Source organism: Hirundo rustica, chromosome 6 (assembly GCF_015227805.2).
Source record: "Hirundo rustica isolate bHirRus1 chromosome 6, bHirRus1.pri.v3, whole genome shotgun sequence".
In the NCBI taxonomy this organism is placed as follows: Eukaryota; Metazoa; Chordata; class Aves; order Passeriformes; family Hirundinidae; genus Hirundo; species Hirundo rustica.
The window spans coordinates 58,136,594-58,163,587 of record NC_053455.1 but is presented as its reverse complement, the minus strand read 5'-3'; the positions used below and the strand labels follow the sequence as shown (position 1 = coordinate 58,163,587).

General features: G+C 46.3%; 2 protein-coding genes and 1 pseudogene across 2 annotated transcripts; 1 reads left to right on the top strand and 2 right to left on the bottom strand.

The window, feature by feature from the left end:
- The first annotated feature begins 2,570 nt into the window (after nt 1-2,570).
- LOC120754560 (olfactory receptor 8U3-like) lies at nt 2,571-3,569 on the top strand. The gene has a single exon (XM_040068313.1). It carries the CDS (start codon nt 2,574-2,576, stop codon nt 3,567-3,569), a length of 996 nt encoding a protein of 331 aa, XP_039924247.1. The 5' UTR covers nt 2,571-2,573.
- Nucleotides 3,570-7,126: 3,557 nt separating this feature from the next.
- LOC120754230 (olfactory receptor 8D4-like) lies at nt 7,127-8,095 on the bottom strand (annotated as a pseudogene).
- Nucleotides 8,096-13,082: 4,987 nt separating this feature from the next.
- LOC120753977 (olfactory receptor 5G3-like) lies at nt 13,083-14,288 on the bottom strand. The gene has a single exon (XM_040066993.1). The coding sequence runs from the start codon at nt 14,035-14,037 to the stop codon at nt 13,111-13,113; it is 927 nt and encodes a 308-aa protein (XP_039922927.1). The 5' UTR covers nt 14,038-14,288; the 3' UTR covers nt 13,083-13,110.
- Nucleotides 14,289-26,994: the final 12,706 nt, after the last annotated feature.

The following is a 26,994-nucleotide window of genomic DNA, read 5'->3' as shown; positions in this document are numbered from 1 at the left end:
GATGGGATTAAGCTGTCTGTTATCAATAACTTTAAGCACATCTTATGATATCTTAAGTAGAATTAGGGGGATCAAGTGACTCCAGGTAGGCTGGAAGAGGATGTGCCATGTCCAAAGGAGACCCACGCAGGGTCACAGAATCCTGGAATGGTTTGGGTTGGAAGGGGCCCTAAAGATCATCCAGATCGTGCTGATGTTTTGGTTGGGTGTAGCTCTGCAAACAACAACATTTGAATGTCAGTATTTGGTGAGGAATTTGGTGAGTTTCCATACCAAAATTTCTCCACTGACTCCCATTAGTTCCTGCTTTATTCCCAGTTCCCCAGGCACACCTTCAAACACCCACTCTCTTCTCAAAATAATAAATAAACCCAGGGAATCCAGGCATTTCTATGAGAAACATTTGATACTTCGAAAAGAACAATTGAGAAGGCTAAATATCTTGTAAAAGGAGTTAAATAATTATCAGGTAATTAACTATAAATCTTTGAACAGTTTATCACTATATCCTTCCCCTGCCTTTGTGCATTTTCTAAGAAAAATGGCAATTTTTGCTTTCATGAATATTTCTGCTCCATTTCTTTGACATTGACTCAAATCAGATCTACTTTATCTTTTTCCAGGACTGTATTGCCCCAAATCATCATTGACTTCCCCAAAACCCTTATTTTAACACCTTCCAGCTTGCTTCAGAAATCAGAACCAGATTTATTCCAAGCCTCCTGATGTTCTCTGAGCCAAGGCTCCAAACCACCAGGTGAGCTGGTGGCAGCGAGGCAGGTCCAAGGTTGACCTAAATCCTGTATTTTTTAATTTATCCTTTATTTATTTTAATTATGAATCCTGTCTATCAAACTGTTATATTATATATCATTCACTCTGGATAAAGTTCACATTGATAAATTCACATTTTATAACTCAATGAGCTCCAGCAGGCTGAAACATCCAAAACCCAGCTCAGTCCCTGGCCAGGGCTGGATCAGTGATCGAGACAAGGTGTAGGTTAAAGGGATCCCAAAGATGTGCACGCGTTGTTAAACTGGCAACCAGGACCTCTCCAGTATAACTCCAGAGGGGAACAACCTCCTTGGGCTGAGCTTAAATAGAGTTTGAGGGTCAAGGTGTGGATGGAGTCCCTCGATGAGGTGATTAATGCAGATTAGTTCGCTCTGGGACAATTAATCGCTGTCTGAAAGTGCCCAGAGCCGCCCGCTCAGGTGTGGACATCTGGGTTGCAGGTACCTCTTGTGGATAATCCTGTGGATAATCCTGTCCTTGAAGGAAAACTGGGCTGTCTGGTGTCCACAGAGAGCAGCTCCAGAGCTGGAGGTGCTTTGTGTGACACCTGGGGACCCTCTGACCATCCGGTCGTTGCTGGTGCCGCGTGTCCACGTGACGTGGTGGCTCATCCACGCGATGGATTTGGGATCCCTGAAGCACAATGGATTTTAGAATTCCACTTTATCTCTTTTTTTCCCCCCCTCTCTTTTCTTTGTTTATTTGCTGCGCCATGAGGAGCCCTGAGGGTTTTGTCTCAGGAGAGCTGAGGGAACATATTTACAACCCTGTCACCCGCAGGCTCAGAGTGGGAGTCAGGGAAGGAGCACATCCCTCTCCACATCAGCCTGGATGTTCTCTGCTGCATTTGGGATAAAGCCTTGGCTCCCAAAACTACAGTAGGGCACAGAAGGAGCTGTAAATCCAAGAGAAAGGAGCTGACTTCCTTCTTCATGTCCTTATATCCTCTTTTTTGGGGCTGTGTTGGAAAACAGCCTTACAAAAGTAGGATTTTTTAATAATAAATGGGAGCAAAGGCTTCTGCAAATTGGTTTTTGTTTTCCTTAGGCAGCTAAAGCAAGATAAACGGATTTATGGAAGTGTTAAGGAGAAGTCTAATTTAGTTGTAAAGAATTGTCAGCAGAATGCAGTTGTTAACAAATCAGCCTCTGGAACTGGATTGTTTTAAAGTTCATTTCCATTCCATGTAAATTTTATCTTAATTCCCATGATTTTTGGATGTTTCAGCCTGCTGGAGCTCAGAAAGGTATAAAACATGAATTTATCCTTGTGGTTTTTATCCAGTGTGAGTGATATGTAATGTAACAGTTTGATAGGCTGGATTAATAATTAAAAGTCAAGGAAAAATGTTCTTAGTGTGGTGTAATCTGGGATTTCACTGGCACTGGGACTTTTCCCACACCAGGTTTATGTTATCTCCAGTGAGATTCCTCCAAGGTGTCTTCTGAAACGAATTTCTTTCAAACCAAAAGGGAATAAATATCTGATTTTTTTTTTCTTCATTCTTAATTAACATGTGCCAGAATAAATCCATAATTATAGGTATCCAAGCACAGAAAAGCGAATTTGGCATTTGTGTTTTTTCAAGCTCTGTGTTCTTTTCTGGACAACTGGTAAATAAAAGGGTATAGAATTTATGTTTGGAAAATATATGGAACATACAAAAGTATGGCAATTAAAATGGTGATTGATTTGAGTTAAATATGAAAGAAAGCAGAATCCTGGGTTTTACCATTTTGTTGTCCTTCTTCCTTTTGCCTCAGCAGGTAACAGCCATGGGAGGAAACCACACACAGCCCACATTCATCCTCCTGGGAATTACAGACGCTCCTTGGGCGCAGGCCCCTCTTTTTGGGCTCTTCCTGTTGATTTATGCCATCACTTTGGTGGGGAACATCGGGCTGATGGTCTTGGTTTGGGTGGCTCCCAGCCTCCACACCCCCACGTACTTCTTCCTCACCCACCTTTCCCTGGCCGACGTCTGCTATTCCACCGTCATCTCCCCCAGAATGCTCACGGATCTGTTACCTGGGGATAAAACCATTTCCTGGGCAGCCTGCCTGGCACAATTCCGCCTCTTCGCTCTCTTTGTCACGGCCGAGTGTCACCTGCTGGCCGCCATGGCCTACGACCGCCACGTGGCCGTCTGCCGCCCCCTCAGCTGTGTCACCCTCGTGTCCCCCCGCGCCTGCTGGCGGCTGGTGGCCTGGTCCTACCTCGTGGCCTCCCTCTGCGCCCTCGTCTACACCGGCTGCACCTTTGGGGGCTCCTTCTGCGGGCCCCGCCGGGTCGACCACTTCTTCTGCGACGCCAGCCCCGTGCTGAGGCTGGCCTGCTCCGACACCCGCGGCAGCGAGGTCGCCATCTTCGCCCTGGCCGCCGCCAACGGGCTGGGCACCGGCGCCGTCGTCCTGCTCTCCTACGGCCGCATCCTCCGCGCCGTCCTGGGGATGCGCTCGGCGCCCGGCAGGGCCGGGGCCTTCCGCACCTGCGCCTCCCACTCGGTGTCCGTGTCCCTGTTCTACGGCACCCTGTTCTTCGTGTACCTGCAGCCGGCCTCCCGGCACGGGGGCCGGGACAAGGTGGCCTCTGTCTTCTACACCGTGGTCAGCCCCATGCTCAACCCTTTCATCTACAGCCTGAGGAACAAGGAGGTGAGGGCAGCGCTGGGGAAGTGCAGGAGGAGGGTGTTGAACCTCTGCCGGCAGCAGAGAGGTGAAGCTCATGGCAGCAGGGAATCCTGGAATGGTTTGGGTTGGAAGGGACCTTAAAGATCATCTGGTCCTACACTCCATGGGCAGGGACACCTTCCATAGACCAGGCTGCTCCAAACCCCATCCAACCTGGTCTGGAACTCTTCCAGGGATCCAGGGGCAGCCGCAGCTTCTCTGGGCAACCTGTGCCAGGGTCCCCACACCTTCACAGGGAAGAATTTCTTCCCAGAATCCCATCTAAACTTACTCTCAGCTTAAAGCCATTCCCTGTTGTCTTGCCACTCCATGCCCTTGTGGAAGCAAGCTGTTCCTCCAAAGCAAGAATAATAATAAAATAAATTAAATTATTTGGATTTTTCCATGATCCTCACAATTTTACAAAGGTTCTTCCGCAGTCCCTCGCGAAACTCAATTACAATATCTATCCTGGAGAAACAGACTTCAACAGTCACGTCTTCCTTGGAAGGAAACAGGAGTGGGAGCCTCAAACTTGAATTCCCTTTGCAGCCACGAGGCTGTCGGAAGAAATCAGAGAGAATTATTCCAGCATATTGTTCCAATTAAACTTCTCTTACTCTCAGGCAGAGCAAATCACAGTTTTATTGGTTTATAACTTATTTTGCACTGATCCATATGCATTTTTCTTGCAAGATTATTGTCCTTGTCCCTAAACTCCAATAAAATTCCTCATTGTTACCTGTGAGTTATTTATTAGAGCCAAGCTGCTGGGGTGGGAGGGAGCATTTGGGAAGAATAAGAGTATTTTTAAATTTGATTGATAAATGAGTAAGATAAAAGGCTTTAAAAGTGCATTTTTTCTGACTTAGAGGGATAAAAAGCTGATGCGAGTCAGGATCTCAAGATACACCTTGGAATATCAAGGGAAATGCAAGTGTCCAAGTACCAAAAAACGTAATGCAAACCTAACTGGTGCATTTCACCCAAACTTTAAGCACATGACTTGGTTTCCATAGGTGAAGAAATCCTCAACACCTGATCTATGGATAGTTTGGAGCTGTCTGGGTCTGGGAAGGCCCTAAAAAGGCAAAAAAACCCGTTCTCCAAATTATGACTCAATAAAGAATGTACAGGGACAGCCACAACACTGGGGAAAGATCAGCAATCCTTCATCTTTTCCTGGCAGGCACTTGTAATGGGAAAAAACCTCCTAATTTCTACTCATCCTAACGAATTTGAAAGGACATTTATTGTTTTTGAGGGCAAACTGAGCGCAATCTTGCAACTTCCTTTGGCAATTTGGGTGGTCTGGAAAAGCTCAGCAGACACTTCCCCCTCTTCTCCACACCCCTCATTTTGGTTGTCCCCCACCTGTTGACACCTTTTTGGTATGGGATGAGTTCAGATGCTGCAGAGGGATGAGCCTTGGCTGCGGCAGGGAAAGGTGGAGGCAGAAAACCTTTCCCTTTGGCGTTGTGTTGTGTAGATGCTGTGTTCTGAGGAGTTACTCGAGAATTCACTTCCATTTGAAAAGTAAATGGAAGGTGAGTAGTCTCCTTGTTCTCTAGGAAAAACAAAACAGAACAAAACAAACAGCAGGAGAAGAGATGTTTTAGGTCTGGGGCCAAGTGGGAAAGCTGGATTTGGACCTGGATGAAGAAGCTGGAATTGACAGAATTAAATGATGAAGGGCTTAACAAGACAGAGGTGTTTGATATCAAAGTTGGGTGGGAAGGCACTCTAAAGCTCATCCCATTCCAACCCCCTGCCATGGGCAGGCACACCTTCCGCTAGACCAAGCCCTGTCCAACCTGGCCTTCAACTCTTCCAGGGACAGGGCAGCCACAGCTTCTCTGGGAAACCCGTGCCAGGGCCTCACCATCCTCACAGGGAAGAATTTCTTTCCTACATCCAGTGTAAACTCACTCTCCTCCAGTTCAAGATTTTTCAGGTTTAAATGAAGAATTGAGAAAGCCCACCAGCAAGTCTGAGCTCCAGGGTCCCACCGTACAGGTGTTTACAGCTATTTCCACCACAAGGGATGCTGCTCCCGTTCCCAGAGCAAGAAGTGATCCTAGGAGACCAACCTCTCTTCAAGGGATCATCAGCTTAACAAGATCTTCTGGGCTTTGCCAAGAAAGTTTCTTAATTGTCATCGTGGAACTTCTCAGAGGGCTTTTCAACAATTTCTTTCGTTCTTCTTAATGAGCCATGAGAGACTAATTAGCGAAGGAAAACAAGGCAGAAACTTTCTTCCTTGTTAAAGACAAAGTAAACTTCTCCAGCTGCTTTGTTTGTCAGATCCAGGCTCTGGGGCCAAAAAGCTGGAGGGTCAATGTGTTGGCGTGGGACTGTGTTTAGAGACCTTAAATCCCATCCCATTCCAGCCCCTGCCATGGACACCTTCCACTGTCCCAGGCTGCTCCAAGCCCTGTCCTTGGACACTTCCAGGGATGAGGCAGCCACAGCTTCCCTAGGAAACCTGTGCCAGGGCCTCCCCGCTCTTACAGGGAAGAATTTCTCTCCCATATCAAATCTACATTCTCTGTCAGTGTAAAGCCATCCCTCCTTGTCCTGCCACTCCAGGCCCTTGCCCAGAGTCCCTCTGCAGCTCTCCAGGAGCTCCTCTATGCTCTGGAAGGAGTTTTCAGGTCTCACCTCTACAGACAGCTCAGACGTGGGTTATGGCCGTGCTGGCCTTGGCAGAGCTGGGTTAACAGCTGGGCTCCATGATCTTAGAGGGCTTTTCCAGCCTGAATGGTTCTGGGATTCTGTAACTGTTTCTACCCCATATTTGCTCCTGGTCGGCATTCCTGCCGCTCCTTCTGTGCTCAGCTTCGCTGTAGTTCTGACAGTTTGTTTTTCCTTCCTCTGTGTCCCATGGTTTATGTTGGAGGGGAAATTGCACAATTGCTCAAAACTAAGCAAAACCTGCTTAATAATAAAACCAAAATATGAACAAAATAGGGATAGGAAGCAGCAGTTGTAATTCCACCATGATCCATAGGAGAGGCCAGATGAGGACTCTCTGCTCTTTGAACAAGCTTGGGCCTTGAATTGGGTCTCTGCCCACCCTGTGGTGGCACACAGCAAATTCCCTTTGGAATGGTGGCTTTGGAAGCAGCTCCTTCAGCAGGAGACTTACAGGTAAACACCATCAGTTCCAGGAAGTTCAATGGAAGCCTGAGGGTTTATGTCCCACTTCTTTTTATAAATATAAACTTTTATTTATAAAGATCTTAATAGATCTATTTCTTTATGGATATAAAGAAAGTTCATTTATAGAATTTATCCTTTTTTTTTTTTTTCTTAAAATAGAAATAATTTTAAATATATATAAAATTTGTCCTTGAAATATATAATTGGATTCTTGGCATCATGGGGAAGTAAAAAGAACTGGTGTGAGAAATGGAGATTCAGGGATTGGGAAACAGCTCAGGATTTGGAGAAGTGCTACGGCTGCTAATTGGGAAGAAGGGAGAACACTTTAGAAACTCTCCTGCTGCATTTTATTTTTACATTATCTGGGATATCCTGATGTCTAAACACCCGGAGAGTGTCACAATCAGACATCCGGAGAAAAGTTTCTCTTTTTTCCCCTCTAAAAGAAGGAAATGGACCCAAGAAGCTGTAATCAGGACAGGTGAAGAAGGTCCTCAAGCTCTACAAGCGGTCAAGAAGGGCTTAAATTCCTGAAATTAAAATACCAGGCAGCAAACACAAATAATAAAAAAAAAGAAATACTGTTTTTCAGCTGAGTGTTTCCTCCCCATCAGCCTCCAGAGGCCAGCTTTCACCTCCTGGTTCCTCAGGCTGTAGATGAAGGGGTTCAGCATGGGTGTCAGCGTGGTGTAGAGCACAGAGGCCACCTTGTCTTGCTCCTGGAGCTGCGCTGGGAGTACATGGACACGAGGGATCCATAGAAGAGCACCACAACGGCCAGGTGGGATGCGCAGGTGGAGAAGGCTTTGCGCTTCCCCGCTGCCGAGTGTGTGCCAGGACGGCGGCCGGGATGAAGGCGCAGGAGAGGAGGATGTCCGGGATGGTGGCAGCCAGGTTGAATCCCGCCGTGATGAACACCCCCAGCTCGTTGGGCGCGGGGTCCGTGCAGGAGAGGACGGAGAGCGGGGGCCCCTCACAGTAGAAGTGGTCGATGACGCTGGGGCCGCAGAAGCTGAGCCCGAGGGCCAGGCACACGTGGAGGGTGGCGTTGGTGACTCCAGCCAGGCACGAGCCGGCCACCAGGAGCGCACAGATCCCTTGGGACATGGAGAGGGAATAGAGCAGGGGACCGCAGATGGACCCGTAGCCATGGCAGCCAAGAGGTAGCACTCGGTGGTGGTGAAGGCCACGTAGAAATAGAGCTGCGTGAGGCACAAAGCACGACCTTGTCCTCATGCAGGAGATCCCGGAGCAGCCTGGGGGCGATGCAGGAGGAATAGCAGAGGTTTAGGAAGGACAGGCTGCTCATGAGGGTGTGGAGCTGGGCAACCAGCCGGGTCAACGCCAGCAGGCGCACATTCCCCAGCAGGGTGACCACACAGGACAACCTGGATGTTGCCCTGCTCAGAGAATCCCAAGAGGACAAAGTGAGCGCTGGGGGTTCCATTTCCTTCGGCTGCCATCCTGGTGCAGGTGCTGCAGGAAAGCTGAGATGCAGAGTCTGGATATTCCTGTTTGCTGCACAAACATGTTAAAAATGACAGTGTTTTTTATCAGCAAACACAGCCCGGAGATACAGGAACTGCAGAATTTACTGTTGGGTTCAAAATACATTTTAAAGTAGTCAAAGTTCACTACTGATTTTTTTTTTTTTTTAAATGGTTTTAGTCTGGTTTAGACACTGATTGGGTTTGATAAACCACTTCCCACAGTGGAGGGTTTATTCCACCTCCTGAAGAAGGGGGTTGCTACTCATCAGATTCCAAGTATTAACCCCAGTAATTTAACCTGACTTTAGAAATCATTATGAATTTGAAAAGCAAACTGAAAACAGCAAAAAACACCCCAAAAACAACTGCAAACCTCATTGGTTTATAAGATCCAAAGGAGACAAAGCACTGGTGAGAGATCAGGACAGCTTTAAAATTTTCTTTAGGAGAGTCAGAACAAATGAAAATAAAACAAATTTCTTCCCTTTCTTCCCGTGAAATGGAAATTGAGGTTCAAACAGGATATTTGTATTAAAAAACTTTTAAATATGGTGATACTTGTGCCATTCCTGTGAGAAGTGTGGAGAAAGAAAAGGGTTTTAAAAGTCTGTAGGCCCCCAAAATGTTGTGGTGCCATGATTAACTGCGAGGAGTAAGATGTTGATAATACAGTTCAAATAAATAGAAATGAATACGTATAATTTGGGAAATAATCCAGGTGATGCTGCTATGAAATGATTGGTCTTCAAGGCCAGGTTGGACAGGGGTTGGAACAACCTGGGCTAGTGCAAGGCATCCCTGCCTGTGGATCATCATTAGAGGATCCATAAGGTCCCTTCCAACCTAAACCATGGATTCCATGATAAATTCCGGGGTTTCTCCTCAGAGACCCTAAGCTTAGATGATTATCTGTCATGAGAACAGGCTCCCAGCTCAAGCCCTCTCCTTGCAACAGATCAACTCCTTGCAGCCTTATTTTGGGTAAAACTCACCTGATTCCTCACATCTCGTGACCCTTTTTCCTGATCAGATTTTACCTCCCAGACCAAAATTTGCAGGGAGAAATAAACCCGGATTTCTTCCAGTATTAATGTGGAAGACAAGAACAACTCACTCCCACAAAGAGCATCAAAACTTGACCAAAAACCTGCTGTTTGTAGTCTTCCTTCACAGGAACACCAAGGAGTTTGTCTCTGCCCAGCCCTGGAGGAGGAAATTTCTTTTGGGAATGGATGGCTTTGGAAGCAGCTCTTTAAGGAGGAGACCTGCACTGGTAAATAAACACAATTAGGTAAATCAACTCAGTTAGTTTCAGGAAGTTAAATGGCAGCTTGAGGATTTATTTCCCACTATATAGATATAAAATGGAATATATGAACATTTTAATACAGAAATAAAGTTAATATAGAAGGTTATTTTATATATACAGTTTTAGATATAATTACTTAACTTATGCACAATGTATTATTTTCCTAATATATAATTTTATTTTTATGTTATATGTAATTATATATATTTAAAATGTATATATTATATGTAGTTATATATATTAAATTTTATCTCTTGGACTATATAATTAATTTCCTGGAATCACAGGGAATTAAAAAGAACTGGTGTAAGAAATTGAGATTTAAGGATTGAGAGACAGCCCAGGGTTTGGAGAAGTGTTGCAATTGCCAATCAGGATGAAAGGAAAACTCTGCAAGACCTTTCCTGCTGCAGTTTATTTTTACATCTTCTGATGATAATGATGAGCTGAATTAGAGACTTTTAGGCTCAGATTAACCCTTCAGTCAACTTGCCCAGAGTGTTCCTCCTAATTCTGCTGATATGAGGAATATTCATCCAAAATTTGAGTTAGGAATGAAGGTTCAGATGTACTGGAGTACATGTTTTGTTGTCAGGAAGGACAATCACAGTTTCCTATTATATTCCATAAAAGCCTTCATGGAGAGGCTCCTACTTCTGCAAACGCTTGGGAAGGACAATTTTCCCCACCCAGCAAAAAATTGTCTCAAAACCACTTAAAATTTCACCCTGTCTGATTAATAAGATACTCACGGGTCCTTGAGCTGAAGTCCACAAGCTCCATCGGTCTGGCCAAACCCAGGAAGTTTTCAGTTTCCACCCTCTAATGTGGCTGGAATATTTAAGTTTTACCCCATCCCCACGCGACCAATTTACCACAAGGTGTCTGAGGCACCTGAACACAGAATGAGCCTTCCCCCAGAGGTCCTGGGATCCATCCCAAGGTTTCTCCCTGGAGTTTTAGGGATGGGATGCCCACAGCACGTCGGAATTGATGCCCGCAGAACCTGAGCGATGCCATTTGTGGACACAACACTGGCAAGGGGAAACACCAAAACAAGGATTTTTGCTAAAGGCTTGAATTTGAAAGATTTTTAACTTCTTCTCCAATTCCATGTTTCTCTTCTCCCCTCACCCTCCCAAAGAAGCTTTTCCTTCTCTGTTCCTCTAGCTCTCAGTCAGAGGTTATTGCAGGAAGTCACTTGAGTGGCTGTCAATGCTTTTCTCCAGCTGCTGGTGGATATCCTTGCACCCAGCAGTTACCCATGGCTCGTCCATCTTGGTGGCCACCACAACCTCCACAGCTGCTCTCCTGTCTCAGTGTCTGGGACAATTATTCCCCATGGGCAATGCTTAGCATTTTTCCCTTTTCCAAGCTTATCTGGTTCCCATCTGCCCATTTTTGACCAGGAAAGCTCATCTTGAAAAACCATTTTGCAATGTGTCCTTCAAAATGGGTCCAGGAGGCTCCTCAGGATTAAGCTGCATCCGCCAGAGAATCCTGGAATGGCTGGGGTTGGGAGGGACCTTAAAGCTCATCTCATTCCAATGCCCTGCCACAGGCAGGGACACAGGATGACCCCTCAGGGGGGGCGTGTGCATCATGAGGAAACATCAGCGCTGGGTGTTCCGTCTCCTTCCCTCGCGGTGGCTCCCGCTCCTCTCGTGGTCAGGTGGTGTTCCCACAGGTGTCGGACACAGTTCACCCTCACTTCCACAATTCCCACTTGCACAATGAGCCAAAACCTTCTGGTTTTGTGAGCAGCAGCTCCAGCACGAAGGCACAAATGCGCACAGTGACAGTGCCATGGCCACAGGCTCGGGGTTTAATCCCCCAAGGGCCCATGTTCCTGTTTAAAGGTCAGGTGATGGTCAAGGCAAGACCAGCTGGAAAAAGTCATTGAATGGTTTCTCAAGCTATTATCCAAATATTGAATATTTTCAGATTTTTTTTTTAAATACTCAATATTTTATTGCCAAACAATGGTTGTAAGGCCCCAGAGGAAGAACAGTTGCTCTGGGGTTTATGTTTTAAACGCCTTAATGTTTTAATTAAATTAATAATTATGGGGTGGGGGAGTTATATATTAAATATTAAAAATAATCCTTAGGCCTATTTGAAGAAGAAATGTACAATCTTTTCTGCATCTAAATTAAACAATATCCTGAGGGTGCCAGGGAGGAGCAGAAGGGTGGGAGAACAGCAGGAGTTACACAAAGAGGTCCCAGTTCATGGTCCTGATCACAGAGGCATGGAATTGAAAAAGTCCTCTAGGATCATCAAGTCCATCCTTTCCCACAGCAGTGCCAACACCACCACTAGTCCATTCCCTAGGTGCCACATCCACATGCCTTTTAAATCCCTCCAGGGATGGGGACTCTACTACTGCCCTGGGCAGCCTGATCCAGGGCTGGACAGCCCTTTCCAAGGAGGAATTTTCTCTCTATCCAACTTAAACCTCCCCTGGTGCAACTTGTGTATCTCCACACCTGGAGTCGTGTGAGTTGAGGACCTCCAGGGTCCCTGTGCCATGAGGGGTCAGCACAGCTGATAAGAGAGGAACAGGAGCATAAACAGCTCAGGGGGATTGATCCAGGCAGCCGGACTAAGTAATAATCAGGGAATTATCAGTAAGCTCTGGTGATGCCTTAAGAGGCCACCTAGAATAAAGACCAGACAGAGTAAAGAGTAAAGAATAAAGTAGGTATTTATTAAAAAGGCTTTCAAAGGATGCACCTTGGGCAGTACAGGAGCCTAGCTGAGGCTCTGCCCAAGATGGATGCTGGATCACGAGTTTTCACACTTTTATAGGTTTTGGTCCATTTACATATTTGGGTTAATTGTCAAATTACAGCTTCAGGTAAGGAAGTCCCACCCCCCAGTTTGCTGTTGTTTATACCTTTTGGGTCTGAAGCTGCAACGGTGTCCCCAGTTCTGGGGCTGGAAAAGGATTTTGTCTGACTAAACTGTGAGGAGAACGCTTTATATGAAGTTCAGAATTACATAATAATGCAGTACAGAATCTGAAAAATATGAAAGCTAAAACTTAAGGCATCATTCCTCCCCTTAGAGGCTTGACAAGGACTCTACCTTGTCGAGTCTCTATTCTAAACATCTACTAATAATGAAGGAACAAAGGTTCTGCCCATTGATCCTGAGTGCCTTATCGTGAGTGAGTCATGTGTCATCAATAAATCAGCAAACTACCTTGATCCTGCCTTGATTTAATCCAGCTGAGCAGCTTCTCCTCCATCCCAAGATATTCCATGTCTCCAGGAGAGCTCCATCACTCTGGATTTCACCAGGGACCTGGCACAGGATGAGATAATGCACTGACTGGAGGTTTTTTCACATATGCAATGCTTGTGCACCAAAACATTTAGACCAAATATGACACAGAATTCTGGAATGGTTTGGGTTGGGAGGACCCTCAAATCTCATTCAGTTCCAGCCTCCTGCCATGGGCAGGGACGCTTTCCACTAGACCAGGTTGCTCCAGGCCTCATCCAAACACCAAAACTGGAGTGAAATTACTATTATCAGCTGATATTAAATCAGCCCGCACATCATTTAAATCAAAGTGCAGACGCAAAAATGTCCCTCTGACACATTTCACAAAAAACCCAGGATATCATCCACATTTCCGTTGTACGTGGCCACACCGTTCAAACATCCAAGCTCATTTTATTTTCCTGAGTCTCCTCCAAGCCTCCTTCACCTCGCGGTTCCTCAGGCTGTAGATCAAGGGGTTCAGCATGGGGGTCACCACGGTGTAGAGCACAGCAGCCCATTTATCTCCTCCCCTGGAGGTGTCTGGCCTGGGGATTAGGTACATGAAAATCAACGCCCCGTAGAAGGTGCTGACAGTGGCGAGGTGGGAGGCACAGGTGGAGAAGGCTTTGCACTTGCCCTCCGCTGAGCTGATGTTCAGGATGGTGGAGATGATGGCTACGTAGGACACCAGGACCACCAGCATGCTGGGAACGCCGAGCAAAGATGAAGAAGCCCTCAGGATGACGAGGCTGAGGGTGGTGTCAGAGGTGGAGAGTGAGATCAGCAGGGAAATGTCACAGAAGAACACATCCATGGTGCTGGAGCCGCAGAAGAACAAGCTGGACATGCTGATGGTTTGTCCCACGCCGTTGGTCAGCCCCAGGAGGTAGGACCCGGTCACCAGCCGGGAGCAGCGCTCTGGGGACATGACAAGGGCGTAGAGCAGCGGGTGGCAAACGGCCACGTATCGGTCATAGGCCATGGTAGCCAGTAGGAAGCACTCAGTGACCACAAACAGGCCAAAAGTGAACACCTGAGCCATGCACCCGGCATAGGCCATTCCCTTTTTCGCCAACAAAATCCCACCCAATATCCTGGGGGTAATGATGGTGGAAGTACAGAGGTTCACAAAAGCCAGGTTGCCCAGGAAATAATACATGGGGGAGTGGAGCAGGGGGCTGGCTCTGATCAAGGTGATCATCGCCAGGTTCCCCAGGATGGTGACAAGGTAGATGAGCAGGAACAGCAGGAAGAAAGTGACCTGACTTGCCGGGTCCTCGGTGAATCCCACCAAGATGAACTCGGTTGCTCCGGTGCAATTGCTTCCTGACATTCCTTCAAAGTACGTTGTCTGTGTGAACTCCTTGCTGAAAGTTTCTTCCAGCTGGAAAACCCTCTTTGCAGTGGGATCTGCTTGGAGACAATCCTACAAGAGCAAGGGACTAGACACAGACTAATTAGACAGTGCTGGGTGGAAGTCAAGGCATGGGTAGGGAGAAGCTGTAGGTTACACAATCCGGAGGAGCTTCACCTTGGTGCTGCCTTTAAGCTCCTGTGAGTGTTCAGTCTGGGACTTTGAAATCATCCAGCACAGCCTGAAACATGGAGAAATCCAATAAAAGCTGTAAAAGACAGCACAGAAATGATTATTCATTCTTGCGTTGGCATCTGCCTACCACCTGCTTTGTCTGTCTTCTCCGTAAAATCCTGGAAGGGTTTGGGTTGGAAGGGACCTTGAATCTCATCGAATCTCATTGCACCCCCTGCCACGGGCAGGGACACCTTCCACTAGACCAGCTTGTTCCAAGCCCCATCCAGCGTGGTCTTGGAACACTTCCAGAGAGGGGGAATCCAAAACTTCCTGACTATGCCCTCCCTCCTGATGCGCTGGTTTGGCTCTAAAAGATTTTTCCAGCTCTTTACCCTGTTCCTGCAGTCTTCAAACAAAAACATGCAAGGCCCAAAGCTGCGCAATCTCCTCCTGAAAATATTTATTTTTTTGGGGAAAATAAAAATTTAAAATCACCTTTTGGAAGTGCCTTATATCAGCAGTAGTAAGATCCATAGGTGTTCCTTGCAGGAAAGCCGCCAGTCCTCATCCATGGGCCCTTTGTGGTCAGAGAGGAGTACCCAGAGCGAGTGTTCCAAAAGGATGCTCTCACCACATGCCTGCTGCAGATCGCCTGGATTTGGTGCCAAGCCCAGAGTACAACAAGGAACTGGGGCACAGGAGCCTCCAGGTAGGAGCTGGGATGAAGACTGAAGCTGTTTCTTCTTTGCAAGAGAAAACAACAGGAGATGGCTGGCTGGGCATGTGCTGTCCTTGCTCGTGGTGTTCCTGGATGATCCTCCTCTACATCCCCGCACTGCCCCTGCTTCCCTCCTGATGGGAGCTGCTGGATATTAAGGTGCTCTGCAGGTGAATTTAAAAATATGCCACTGTCATCAAAGACCTTTTTCCATGTAATTTGGGGATTTAGAGGCTCTTGGAGCCCCAGGAGAGTGACAAAGCCCAAAGTGGGTTGTTATCTCTTCTCTGAGCTTCTGAGTTTGGAGGTGATTACACAGAGGAGATGATCTCACCTTGAGTAAGCCACAGGGCTTTGGGGACTCCCCAGAGCAACCACAGTGCAAAACCCCAGCCGTTGTGTCAAAATTCTGAGCATATCAGAGGTTTTCAGCTCTACAAGTGCCATGTTTGGCCTTATCACACCAGTGAGCTGAGGGGAATCTCACTGATGGGGCACAATCCCATGGGAGCCAGTATCCATCAGCAGTTCCAGTCACCAGAGATGATGAACCACCTTTCTACCCATTCTGAATTCCTTAGACCCAAACCACAGCTCACCTGTCCCATCCCTGGAAGTGTTCAAGGTCAGGTTGGAGCAATCCAGTCTAGTGGAAGGTGCCCCTGCCCATGGCAGGGAGGTGGAACAAGGTGAGCTTTAAGGTCCTTTCCTACCCAGCCCATTCCAGGATTCTGTGAAGTTTGGCTGCAAGAATCCAGGAGAATCACGGAATGTGCTGGGTTGGAAGGATGATCCACAGGGATCATCAAGTCCAGCTCTCAGCCCTGCACAAACCCATCCCCAAGAGTCACACCCTGTACCCAAGAGCATTGCGTAAACATTTGTTGAGCTCTGCCAGGCTTGGTGCTGTGACCACTGTTCTGGGGAGTCAATTCCAGTGCCCAACCACCCTCTGGGTGAGGAACCTCCTTCTAATGCCCAACTTAAACCTCCTCCCCTGACAGAACTTGGGGCCATTCCCTCGGGTGCTGTCACTGGTCACTGGGACAGAGAAGACATCGGTGTCTGCCCCTCTTCCTCCCCTTGTGAGGAAGTTGCAGACAGCAGGGAAGTCTCCCCTCAGTCTCTTCTTCTCCAGGCTGAACGCACCAAGTGCCCCCAGCCGCTCCTCTAACAGCTTCTCCTCAAGGGCCTCCACCACCTTTGTTGCTCTCTCTTGGACACTCTCTAAAAGTTTAATGTCTTTCTTATGTTGTGGTGCCCAGAACTGCCCCCGGGGCTCTAGGTCAGGCCGTCCCAGTGGGTTACCTTGTCGTAAAAGGAAATCACGTTTGATAAGCAGGACTTTCCCCTCAGGAAGCTGTGCTGGCTGTGAGTGATGTCTGTGTTGTCCTCCAAGTGTTTTTCAATAGCTCCCAGCATCACCTTCTCCGTAACATTCCCAGACACTGAAGTGAGACTGACAGGCCGTAGTTTCCAGGGTTCTCCTTCCTGCCCTTCTTGAGAACCAGAACAACTTCCAGCCAGCTGGAACCTCTCCAGATTCCCAAGACTGCCCAAAAAATTGAGATAGTTTTTTTGATTACATCAGCAGCTCTTTAGGGATTCCTGGATGAACCCCATCGGGCCCCATGGATTTGTAGGGATCCAGCTGGAGCACCAGTTCCCACACAATTTCAAGCCTGCCTTGTTACTAGAGGTTCTATCCACTGCCCCTTCAGCACAGGAGAAAGATCCCATTCCTGTGCTAGATCCAAGCACAGGATGGGACCAACTGCCTTTTACTGATGGGGGAAAGAAAATGCCCAGCTCACAGGAACAGACAGTACAGAAAAATCAAGACCATACCTTTGGATTTGGGAAATGGCGTTCCCCTGAGCAGGAATAGGTGTTGAAATGCCCCAGCCTCCAAGTCTTGTTCCCAGCAGAAGCAAAGGTCTGAGCTGAAGGTTTCCTGTGATGGGAACAGCCACTGGACTGGGAAGAGTTCCACCTGACACGCAGCAGATCCGCAATGGAATAATAAACCAACATTGGTGTTTTCAGTCTCTGAGTGACACCAACTCCAAAACTTCCGTCTCCTGGCCTGTGGGGCACCCTAGAGAAAGAAATACTTTAGATAAGAGCATGGGCAGTTAAACATGTCCTCCAGCAGACACACAGGCTGGTCCCACGGCCTTGTAGCTCTTCAGACACAGATCACACATGAAGATTCCCTCTGGGATAACCAGTTACACTGGTAACACTTACATTCCGCCTTGGACACCTCACCAGCTTCCATGGCACGGTCAGAAGGCATTTACTCAGCTGAAGGGGCAGATGGTACAAGAGGTTTCTGCCTCTGTGAAATTCAGGAATTCAGAGCAGCCCACAGGTGTCCAAACCCAAGGATGGGCTCCTGCCACAGCCTGGGCTGGGAAACAGACGGGGGAACCCTTTAACCTCTGCAGGGAGCGAGGTATAATTGTAATTCTAACATTTCCTGGTTGGGCTGCAGTTATATCTGTCCTGCAGAGTGAGAGAAACAGAGATGGAAATACGAAGCTGTAAAGCCAGGCTGCATGGAAAAAATCAAATGTAGTCTGGCTAAGGTATGGTCTGCAGCCTCCCCCTGGGCTGGAAACATCCCAATGCATTGGGAAAAGGAAGGGATGAAGAGTTAAATGCTCCTTTGACACCATGGCAAGTCAAAGCCCTTTCCAGAGGCAGGAAAAACTTATAGTTTATAGAACTTTGCAAGAGATTCTCCTTTTGTTTTTTGTTATTCCAAGCAATGCCAAGCAGAGAGAAGACCAGGGATGAACACCCTCATTGCTCCCACAAAACACTGAGGGAAGTCCCCTACCCAAGCAAGGGACATCACTCCCAATACTGATCTTTCAAAGATTTGGATAATTTTGTGTTATGGGTGACATTCTGAGCTTCCAGCCTGCAGTATCCCAACAGCCAATGTCATTCTGAGAAGCCCAGGAAAAGCCTGGATTTTTCCCTGTGCTGCCCCATCCCCTTGCCAAAAACCCAAGCAATCTCTTCCTCATCTAAACATGCATTTGTCATGAATATTCCAACTGATCCATTAAAAAAAGCAGGAACCGGTCCCACTAGAAAGACAGAACCCTTCTCCCCAAAATATCAGACCTGTTGCTTCATGGAATTATGGAGAAAACAACACAGGTTTTTCTCAAAGAATCAGGGCAAAAACAATGAAAAGGCTGGATCGTTTCTCAAACCTTTCATCTGCACAATCATCTAAAAACCAGTAACTTTTGGCCAGCACAGAGATCCATGGATTCGCCAGCTTCTGCCTTGAAAAACCCGACTGCTTGACCTTGGCTTCCATCACAGCTTGGGAATACCGTGTCAAGCACATCCCTTGTGCAACATCAGTACTTGACCCCCAGGTGTGGGCAGGACACTGAAATCACTGTTCCCTGGGGTAGAAATTACCCTGACAGATGACAGACCTGCCAAGGAGATTCAGCTTTGTAATATTTTCAAATGCACCTTTTCCTCGGGAAAATTCCTTTTTGCTTCCGTTGAATTTTGCCCCTCAGCTCAGAAGGCAGACTCTGCTGGAAAACTTTCTGGAGGATACACTGTTATTTAATGCACCAGTGATCAGATCTGAAAAGCCCAAAAAGTCCTCAGAGAAACTCAAAGCAAAAGCAGAACCCAGGCAGCAGAGGGAATCCTGGTCAGCTCCTGTGTTCCACCAGCTGCAGGCACCCTTCCTTCCTCCTGGCAAGTCCCAGCCCTGCCCATCCCTAAAGAAACCATCATCATCATCCCTTCTTTGATACAATCAAGCTTCAGACTCAGTGATCGGGAATGCCAGGCACAGAAGCCACAAAGCCAACCAGGGCTCCGTGCCTGCGAGCTACAGAGAAGGAAAATGCGAACACTATAAAGTTTTGGCACTTCAGACATCCTGAGGGAATCATCACAAATATCTTTTCACCAACACTTCCCTGAGCACAAAATTCCCAGTGCTGACTTCCACAGGAGGTTTAATTAGTTATTTTAGAAGGGAAGCAGGTTATTGAAAGCAAGTGAATTCTGGGTCACCTTTTCCACTGCACATCGTGACACCAACTCCCTCTCCTACTTCTCCTAAAACAGACAGAAAAATTACGTTACATTCTCTAAGTGCTCTACAAGCAATGAAGGAGCTAAATGCAGCAGATTCTTACAGATTTTAATCTGCCAGATCTGAAGCAATTCCTAATAAACCTTTAACAGAGGGAATTAGCTGGCTGCTAGAGGGGATGGTCTAGTAGAAAGATACTGATCAGCCAAACACATAATACATGGAGCCAGAGGCTCCCTGGGTGCCTTAAGGTTAGGAGAGCTTCAGCTAGACAAATTAATTCACATTTCCCAAAAGCTGCCTCTGCTTTCCATCATTACTCTTCAGCACTTGACAGTGACTTCCATGGAAATTTTACCATTGAACTTGTTACACAAATCAGCAAAGAAGATAAACCACAAAGGATTGATTTTTCCCACCTTTTTTTTTTTTTTTTTTAAGTGAAAGGCTGATGAACAACTTTGGCGTCACACACAGTCCGGCTTCAACCACATCACAGCGCTCTGACACCTCTACCTGCAAAGGTTTCAGTTTGTGGCTTCCATCCCTCAGGAGGAGGCTGAAATATCAAAAACATGTCCACAATCCCACCCCAAGCAGAGATGCAGGACCAGCAGCAGGTCCTGGGGAGGGAACAGAGCATTCCAGCTCCTACCACACTGACCCCAGCTAGAGTCATGCACAACAAGAGATTAAAGGCTAGAAAAATTAAGGCAGGGAAAGATCTGTGCCTCCCATTCCCAACACACCCCAAACCCTCCCTGAGAGTACCAGCCTTACTCATACCTATAAAAATTCAGAGATTCCACAAAGTTTTGTTTTGTAGAGAAGCTTCCCAAGGCAATTCTCTCTCCCACTAGGAGCAAAGCCCTCTACCAGCTCCACAGGAAGCTGCAACCGAGGCTGAAAATTAATACAAAACATATAAAAAGTGCTAATGCAGCACCAAAAAGATCAGAAAAAAACCCCACAATTAGGGCAACCTTTGAGGAAGAGCTTGGAAGTCTGAGGCACGCTCTAGGAGACCCAGAGAGCAACAGCAGCTCCCCAGGACCAGCACAGCTTCAACTGGGGCCACCTAACATTTGCTCTCGACCGCACCACATGCTTAAACACAGTATTAATTTCAAAACTGTTTAAACAGCTGAATTAAAATGTGCACTTACCCCACGAGAGGTTTTATTCTTCCATGCTATTAATTTTTTTGTGCTTGTGGGCACTTTGTTTGTTAAATAAATCCATTTTTCCCACTTTTCTCTGAGGAGATTTTTTTCCCCGGACCAACTGGGGAAGGGGCTGTTTGGGTTTGCTTTCCAGAGGGACCCCATTCGGACGTTTTCCCCAAATTTGCCCTAAGCCCGGACACCCACCCAAGAGAGAAATCATACCTTGGTGCTCGCCACTTGAAATGGAACTTTGGAGCCCTTTGTGTTTGAGGAAGTCAGCTCCTCAGCTGGTTCTGAAGAGGTTGGATTCATTGTGGGAGGCTGATTGCTCAGAGCAGGAGAGAGGCAAAGCTGCAGAGTCTCCTTCAGGGCTTTCAGTGTGACTCCTGGGGAGAAAGAGAAACCATCACTTCTCTAAGATGTGCTGTGATGAACACAGCTGCTTATTTCTCTGTCTGTGTTAAACCAAACCCTTAGGAGTAGCTGCTGCTTTTTCTCACTGATGGAAGGAATTAAGACTGTCTAAAGCAGTATTTTTCTGTGATTAGGTTACCGTACACCGGACACCAAACTGCCAAAGAAAGCACTGCACTCTCTCCCTGTTCCTTCATGCAGTTTTAGCCATGTTGATGATTGCAAATAATACTTAAATAAATAAATAAATAAATATGTTTTGCGGTTTTTTTCTGAAAAGCGTCTGGAAATCCAGACAGACAGAAATGGAAAGAACCACCTGGAAATGCTGCCAGAACAGGAACATCAGGAGCTTGTTTAAGACTCAGCCCTTGGGCCCATCCTCAGGGATGGTGAGCTGCTGTGCAGAGCAGAACCAAACACAATTCTCCATGACGTGTTTTAGCCTCAGCTGCCTCCCTCGAGGCACCCCCATGAACGCATCATCCACACAGAAATACCACAGGAGATTCCTCTGCTTTGTTTTCTCCTGACGTTTTTTTCCAGGCTCCCACCCAAGAGTGTAGGCAGGCACATTACTGGGGTTAAACTTACCAGGAAAGATATCTGGTGTAAGAGCTTTGTAGGTAATGGAAAAATCAGTTCCACAATCCTCATCATCAGAAACAAATTTCAGCCTTATGCTACTGGAGCCAATCAAAAGGGGTAATGGAAGATCTCCTCCACAGAATTTCCCTGAAACATAACATTAGGGAATAACCACTGTTTAAAGCCTTCAGTTACTTGAGAAGACTTGCATGTACCATTTCCAATACTTAGCTCTGAAAATTTTAGGCTGAAAAGGAAATTTCCTGTTCATCCCTCTACGTTCCTTACCAAACCATTAGCCCAAATAGATTCACACTATTAAAAATTGAAAATCATTGACACCAGAAATGTGATACCATTCCCTACCAGGCTTTTTCCAACCTCTTCACCTCCCACACACTTACTCTTTTATTTCAGATCCTGTGTCCCAATGTATCAATCAAGCAAATGCAAGTGGAGCAACCAACCCCCACATCCTCCCTGGGTGCACTTGCTGCTGGAATAAAGAGTGTTCTGACAGGTTATGGATCTTAATAAAGAGTGTTCTGACAGGTTATGGATCTTAATAAAGAGTGTTCTGACAGGTTATGGATCTTAATAAAGAGTGTTCTGACAGGTTATGGATCTTAAGGGTCTTTTCCAACCTGAACGATTGTTTCAAGAACAAGGGGACAAAACCTCACCCATGAGTGTCAGCTTTTGAATAGACTGATAAAGAATCACAGTCACAGAATGTTTCTGGCTGTACGTCAAAGGGGGAGAAACGAAGCCGTGTGCAATTCCCTTCTGGCATAAAGAGAGTCCATACACACTGTCTGGAATAAGAAATCAGTTCCCATTCGCAAAAATGCAACCAAACCCACCCCAAAACCTACACTTGTATGGGGAATATTCTCTGGGGGAAGACTTCATTTTCTCTGCTTACTGGTGGTTTTGATAGAAGTGTTCGTGCCCTCCAGGAAAATGTAATTCCCCTTCACCGTCGCAGAGTTTGCCGTCCTGAACACTACAAAATGCTGTGAGTTAAAACAAAATGGAAGGAATCAGGTTTGGCACATATGCAATCAGCTGTTCCACCAAAAATCCCAAACAGCTGGAGGATATTGTGAGACAGGATTGCTGACAGTGACACCTGCACTCTGTTTCTGCTGGCAGACTGATGCTGTGTCTTCTCTCTCCTCTCTGGAACTAGGGTAAATCAGGTTTAAAGCTGATTTATTCTTGCTCCCATCATCTGGGAGCAAGAACGAAGCCCTGCCAATGGGATCTCATTTTTTTTTATAAAAATGGCAGCGCTTGTTTTTTGCCTTAAAGAAACTCTTGGCCACACGAAGATTTCAGCGCAAATAATTTTCTGTGAGGGAAAAATAGACACCCCAGAGCATAACAAAAGTGTTCATGGCAGCCCATGTGTAATAATGCCCTCGGTTATGTTACAGCAGGGGACTTTTGCAACAGTTCAATGCGCTGTTAAAAATTACTTTAATAGAAGAAGCAGGAGCTTTCCTCTTCAGCCAAGTGCCAGCAGAAACACAACAGCACAAAAATCATCTCCTCTTGCCCTTCCTTCTGCTTGCAAGGTAACCCAGTAGGAGCAGCATTTGTCAACAACTTTGTAAACACAAATTTAAGGAGTCAAGTACTTAATAGATTATTTCCCCTGCAGCATCCTGGGAAGACCAGTAAAAACTTGCAAAATTGTTTTCAAAACAGTTTCTTCCTTTATAAATTATATTAACAACTGCTTTGGGGGGCTGCTTTTCATGCTCTATCACAGATACAAGAGACTGGGGAAAAGCAGCGTACTCACCTGTGCAGCTTCTCACTTTCAGATCTAATAAAGGAGGGATAGGGAGGGGAGTGGAAAAAAGAAGGATAAATTACTGTAGTTTCATATTCACAATTTACTTTTGTCCATGTGAAATGGCAGTTTCATACAGCTGGCACTGAGGCAAACCCCAGTGGTTTTCAGGGACACAGTGCCTACAATAAACTGGGGCTTGGAACCAAAACAAAATTGCAAGTTCAGGCAATGCTGACGTTGGAATAAGCAGTTCTGGAGTAGCCACTACCAGAACGGGGCATCCTTTGACAGGCCACTATTCAGTCTGAGCAGCACTTCTTCAGAAGCTAAACCCCTTCTATTTTTCTCTGACGCATTGTGGGCGTTCCTCCTTTGAATCACCAGTTTGAGGATGGTTTCTAATAGGAAATTTTATTTTCCCCCCCCCAATTTTTTTTTTCCTCTCATTGACTAAACCTCTTAAATAACCCTCCCTCAGTTTTTCTGTTCTCTGTGTAAGTTTTAACGCAGTCTTTTGTCTTTAACAAAATTAGCCCAAACTGGAAGAAAATATCAATTCAGTTTCTTACTACTCTCGGCAAAGTTCACCCCTGCCATTTGTATCTCCAGCTCCATGGCTTTGGCAGTGGTTCCTGATGGTCACTCTCTGCTCCCCAGCACAGAGGGAATTCATGGCCTTTTGGGAAGAGTGAAGAGAAGCACTTCTGAGCATGACTTGTCCCCATGATGTCAGACGTCTGAGCCAACACGTTTTAGTTGACAAAAATTCCAAGTGACCTCAAAAAAGTGCGAGTGGACTCTGGTACTTTCAACAGATGAATTTCCACTAAAAAAATAAGGGAAAAAAAAAAAGAAAAAGTTCCAATAAACATGCTAACTGGTTGGCTGCATGAAAGGATCACTCTTAAAAAGAAAAAAAAAAGAAAAAAAAAAGAAAAAAAAAGAAAAAAAAAGAAAAAAAAAAGAAAAAAAAAAGAGGAAGAGAGGAGGCAAAGTGGAAGAGAAGCAAACCTTTACAGAGCTCTCAATTTGGTTTTGACAAGTGCCAGTGGCTACCACACACTTCAAGGATTGCGAAATGCTGCAGTGCTTTGACAGGAGACCCATATAAGCGCTGTATACTGAAAAAAAGATAAAATTAAATGAAATGTTCTGAGACAGAGGATTTGTCACAAGCGAGGGACGTGTTACTGTGGAGATGTTCTCCTGAGCCCAGGACAGCACCACACTGAGGTCTGTGAATATTCCTGGGGATCCTTTGTTGAAATGTTTCTTCTTCTTGTTCTTTTCCCAGCCATGGGCGCATCCCATCCCCCAGGAGATGACACCAGCGAGGGTCCAGGCCCCATGCTTGCCTCAACACAAAAGGGGGCATTCCAAAGTCTCCCTAGAAAAAAACAAAAAAAATCCCAGAGCTTGTACAACTGAGCAAGCCTTAAAGACCTTATTGAGCTCTCTTTTGTGCCTTCCTAAAAACCTGCAACACAGGGGACAGCCGTTTTTAAAAGAGATGGGAAGACACACGTGTTTTTAGGGTGTTTGGTCAGGAAGGGGAAAGACAGATTAACTCCCTCATGGGTGCATCTCTGACGTGTTTGAGCATGTAAAAAAGGAGCGAGGAACAACCACTTCACCTTTATCCCGCTTCCTTTCCTTCCTGTGATCCAATGCCTTCTACTTTGGTCCTCGGGATCTCTCCGACATTAATTGATTAAACAAGCGTTCTGAAGTTAGAAAGCCCTGAGCATTATTGCACTGGGGTACATCGCAAAATTGCTCTCAGGAACCTGTCCTACAACCCGCACACAGGGCTCCTAAGCACACGGGGCCCTGTGTTCAGCTGACCTGGCAGGCGTCTCCTCCTCCATCTGGAAATCCAGTGCACATTACGGCACCTTGGAGGGGTTTCTTTGAAGTTGACTTCTTCAAAGTGCCTTTGAACACTCTCTGCTGTTCAGGATTGGGAGATTGACTTCATGCAAGACCTGAGGGAGCAGTCCATCTGAAACACAAATGGACCTTCATAAGAAAAGCTGAAAGGTAAACAATGTCACCGTTAATACACCACAAAAATCACCTGGAAACTTGCTCCAAGCCGGGTTGTGGTTGCCAGCATCTTTTGGCGACACATCCAGGGTTTTTCTCGTACGTAAGCGGTTTTACTTGAAAAAATTCCAAAAGCATTTCAAAACTCAAATACAGGTCTAAATTTTGTGGTTGCCCGTTTTGAAGCAATTTGCAGCTAAGCATAGAAGCAAAATATTGTTATTTTTTCTGGAATCTTTAAAATTAATCTCATATCGACAATTCATCTTTTTCTTCATGGAGAAAAAGATCACAGCTAACTCTGGCCTTGCTGAAGGTGCCATCCTGATTCAGAAGGGCAATGCCATAATTCATTGGAGTCCTGGGGTCAAGCCTGGGCTGCTGAATGACAGATTTGGCAGGCAGTGTCTGCTCGGTGCTCTCCTGCGGTGACGTCCAAGTATTGCAGCGGGTTCCTGTGGGACAGAAAAATTAAGGTTCAGCTAAGCAATCCTCAACGTGAAAGGGAAAAATGGAGTTGCTTTTGAACAGAGAAGTTATTACTTCTGATACCCAGCACCTTTCATCTTAGATTTCCAGAGCACTTGAGATGTACAGACAGCAAGAGCTGAGTAAGCCCTGTAGCAGGATTTGGGAGATGAGGAGGACTGAGAACGAAAAATCCTTCTGCTACAGACCTGACCATGGTGCAGCGGTCCACTAAGGATCCAGGTCCTCTTACTGTCTTTTAAAGTGTTTAGCCACACTGCCTCTTGAAAGGAGGAGGGAAGATTCGGACATAGAAAAGTGCAGAACAAATAAGGTAATTTCTCTAGGATCCTGAGTTTATTAATAAAATACAAACAAAACCCCATAAAACCACAGTGAATCCTCCCTTAGAGCTCCTGGTAACCAGACCAGACGTGGAGCAAGGGAACACAAAAGCAATGAGTATAAACTTTTTATTCTGCTTCAAATTATTTATTTTTTTACATAGACTTCCAAAATCAGTCTATGCCCATCTCTGTAAGTCCATTTATTAATTATTTTGAGATGTTCAAAGGGTTTTTTCCTCCCTTTCTGTTAAAACACGGAAAATAACTATTAGAAAGAAAAGAGCAGCTCCTGTAAGTAAGCACCACAAGGAGATGCTACAGCACACACACGTTTCCAATCCATGTTTTCCTGCACCTGCAGCCTGCTCCTGAAATACCCCATCCATACCTGTCCAGGGTGCAGCGAGCTGCTGTGACCACCCACTGAGCAGAAACAATGGTGCCTCCACAGAAATGCTTTTGCCTTCCCTTCAGGGAGACCCGCAGCATTTAAAGAAGACGCTCCCAACAAAGAAGGTTACTCTCTGGGGAGTCAGTCACACGTTCCCAGCACGCACGCTTCCACGGCATTCTCGGAATCCCCGAGCCTAAGAGATCCTCAACCTTGCTGCTCTCCCCTGGGCTGTGCCTTGGGGCCTGGAGAAAACAACACACCTGGAATAAATGCCAAGTCCCTGAGGTACTCAGGCTGTGAGGGTGAGCAGTTGGTCGGGAATTTTGGGAGCACTGCAAATCAAGGAAGCCCGGCAGCAGCCAGGGACTTGGGGTGGTGTCCTGTGCCCTATTTCTGAGCAGTTTCACCCTTTTACAACAGACTCACCTGCAGACACTCTTCCAGAAAGAGTGATAAACAAAATAAAAATCATAAACAAAGGTTTATCAGGAAGCAGGGTGGGTTCTGAGTCCTCTCCACTTGTTTCATTGCTTTACTTAAAAGCAGCCTGGAGTTCAACAACACGTTGTCATACAATGGCTTGGGCTGGGGGGAACCTCAAAGATCCAACCCTCCCTGCCCCCTTCCAGCAGAGCAGTTTTCTCAGAGCCCCATCCACCCTGGCCTTGGACATTTCCAGGAACAGGAGCAGCCACAGCTTCTCAGAGCAGCCTGTGCCTCACTGCCC

Excerpts from the sequence above, each read along its gene's own strand:
- LOC120754560 (XM_040068313.1), top strand. The coding sequence starts at position 2,574 with ATGGGAGGAAACCACACACAGCCCACATTCATCCTCCTGGGAATTACA.
- LOC120753977 (XM_040066993.1), bottom strand. The coding sequence starts at position 14,037 with ATGTCAGGAAGCAATTGCACCGGAGCAACCGAGTTCATCTTGGTGGGA.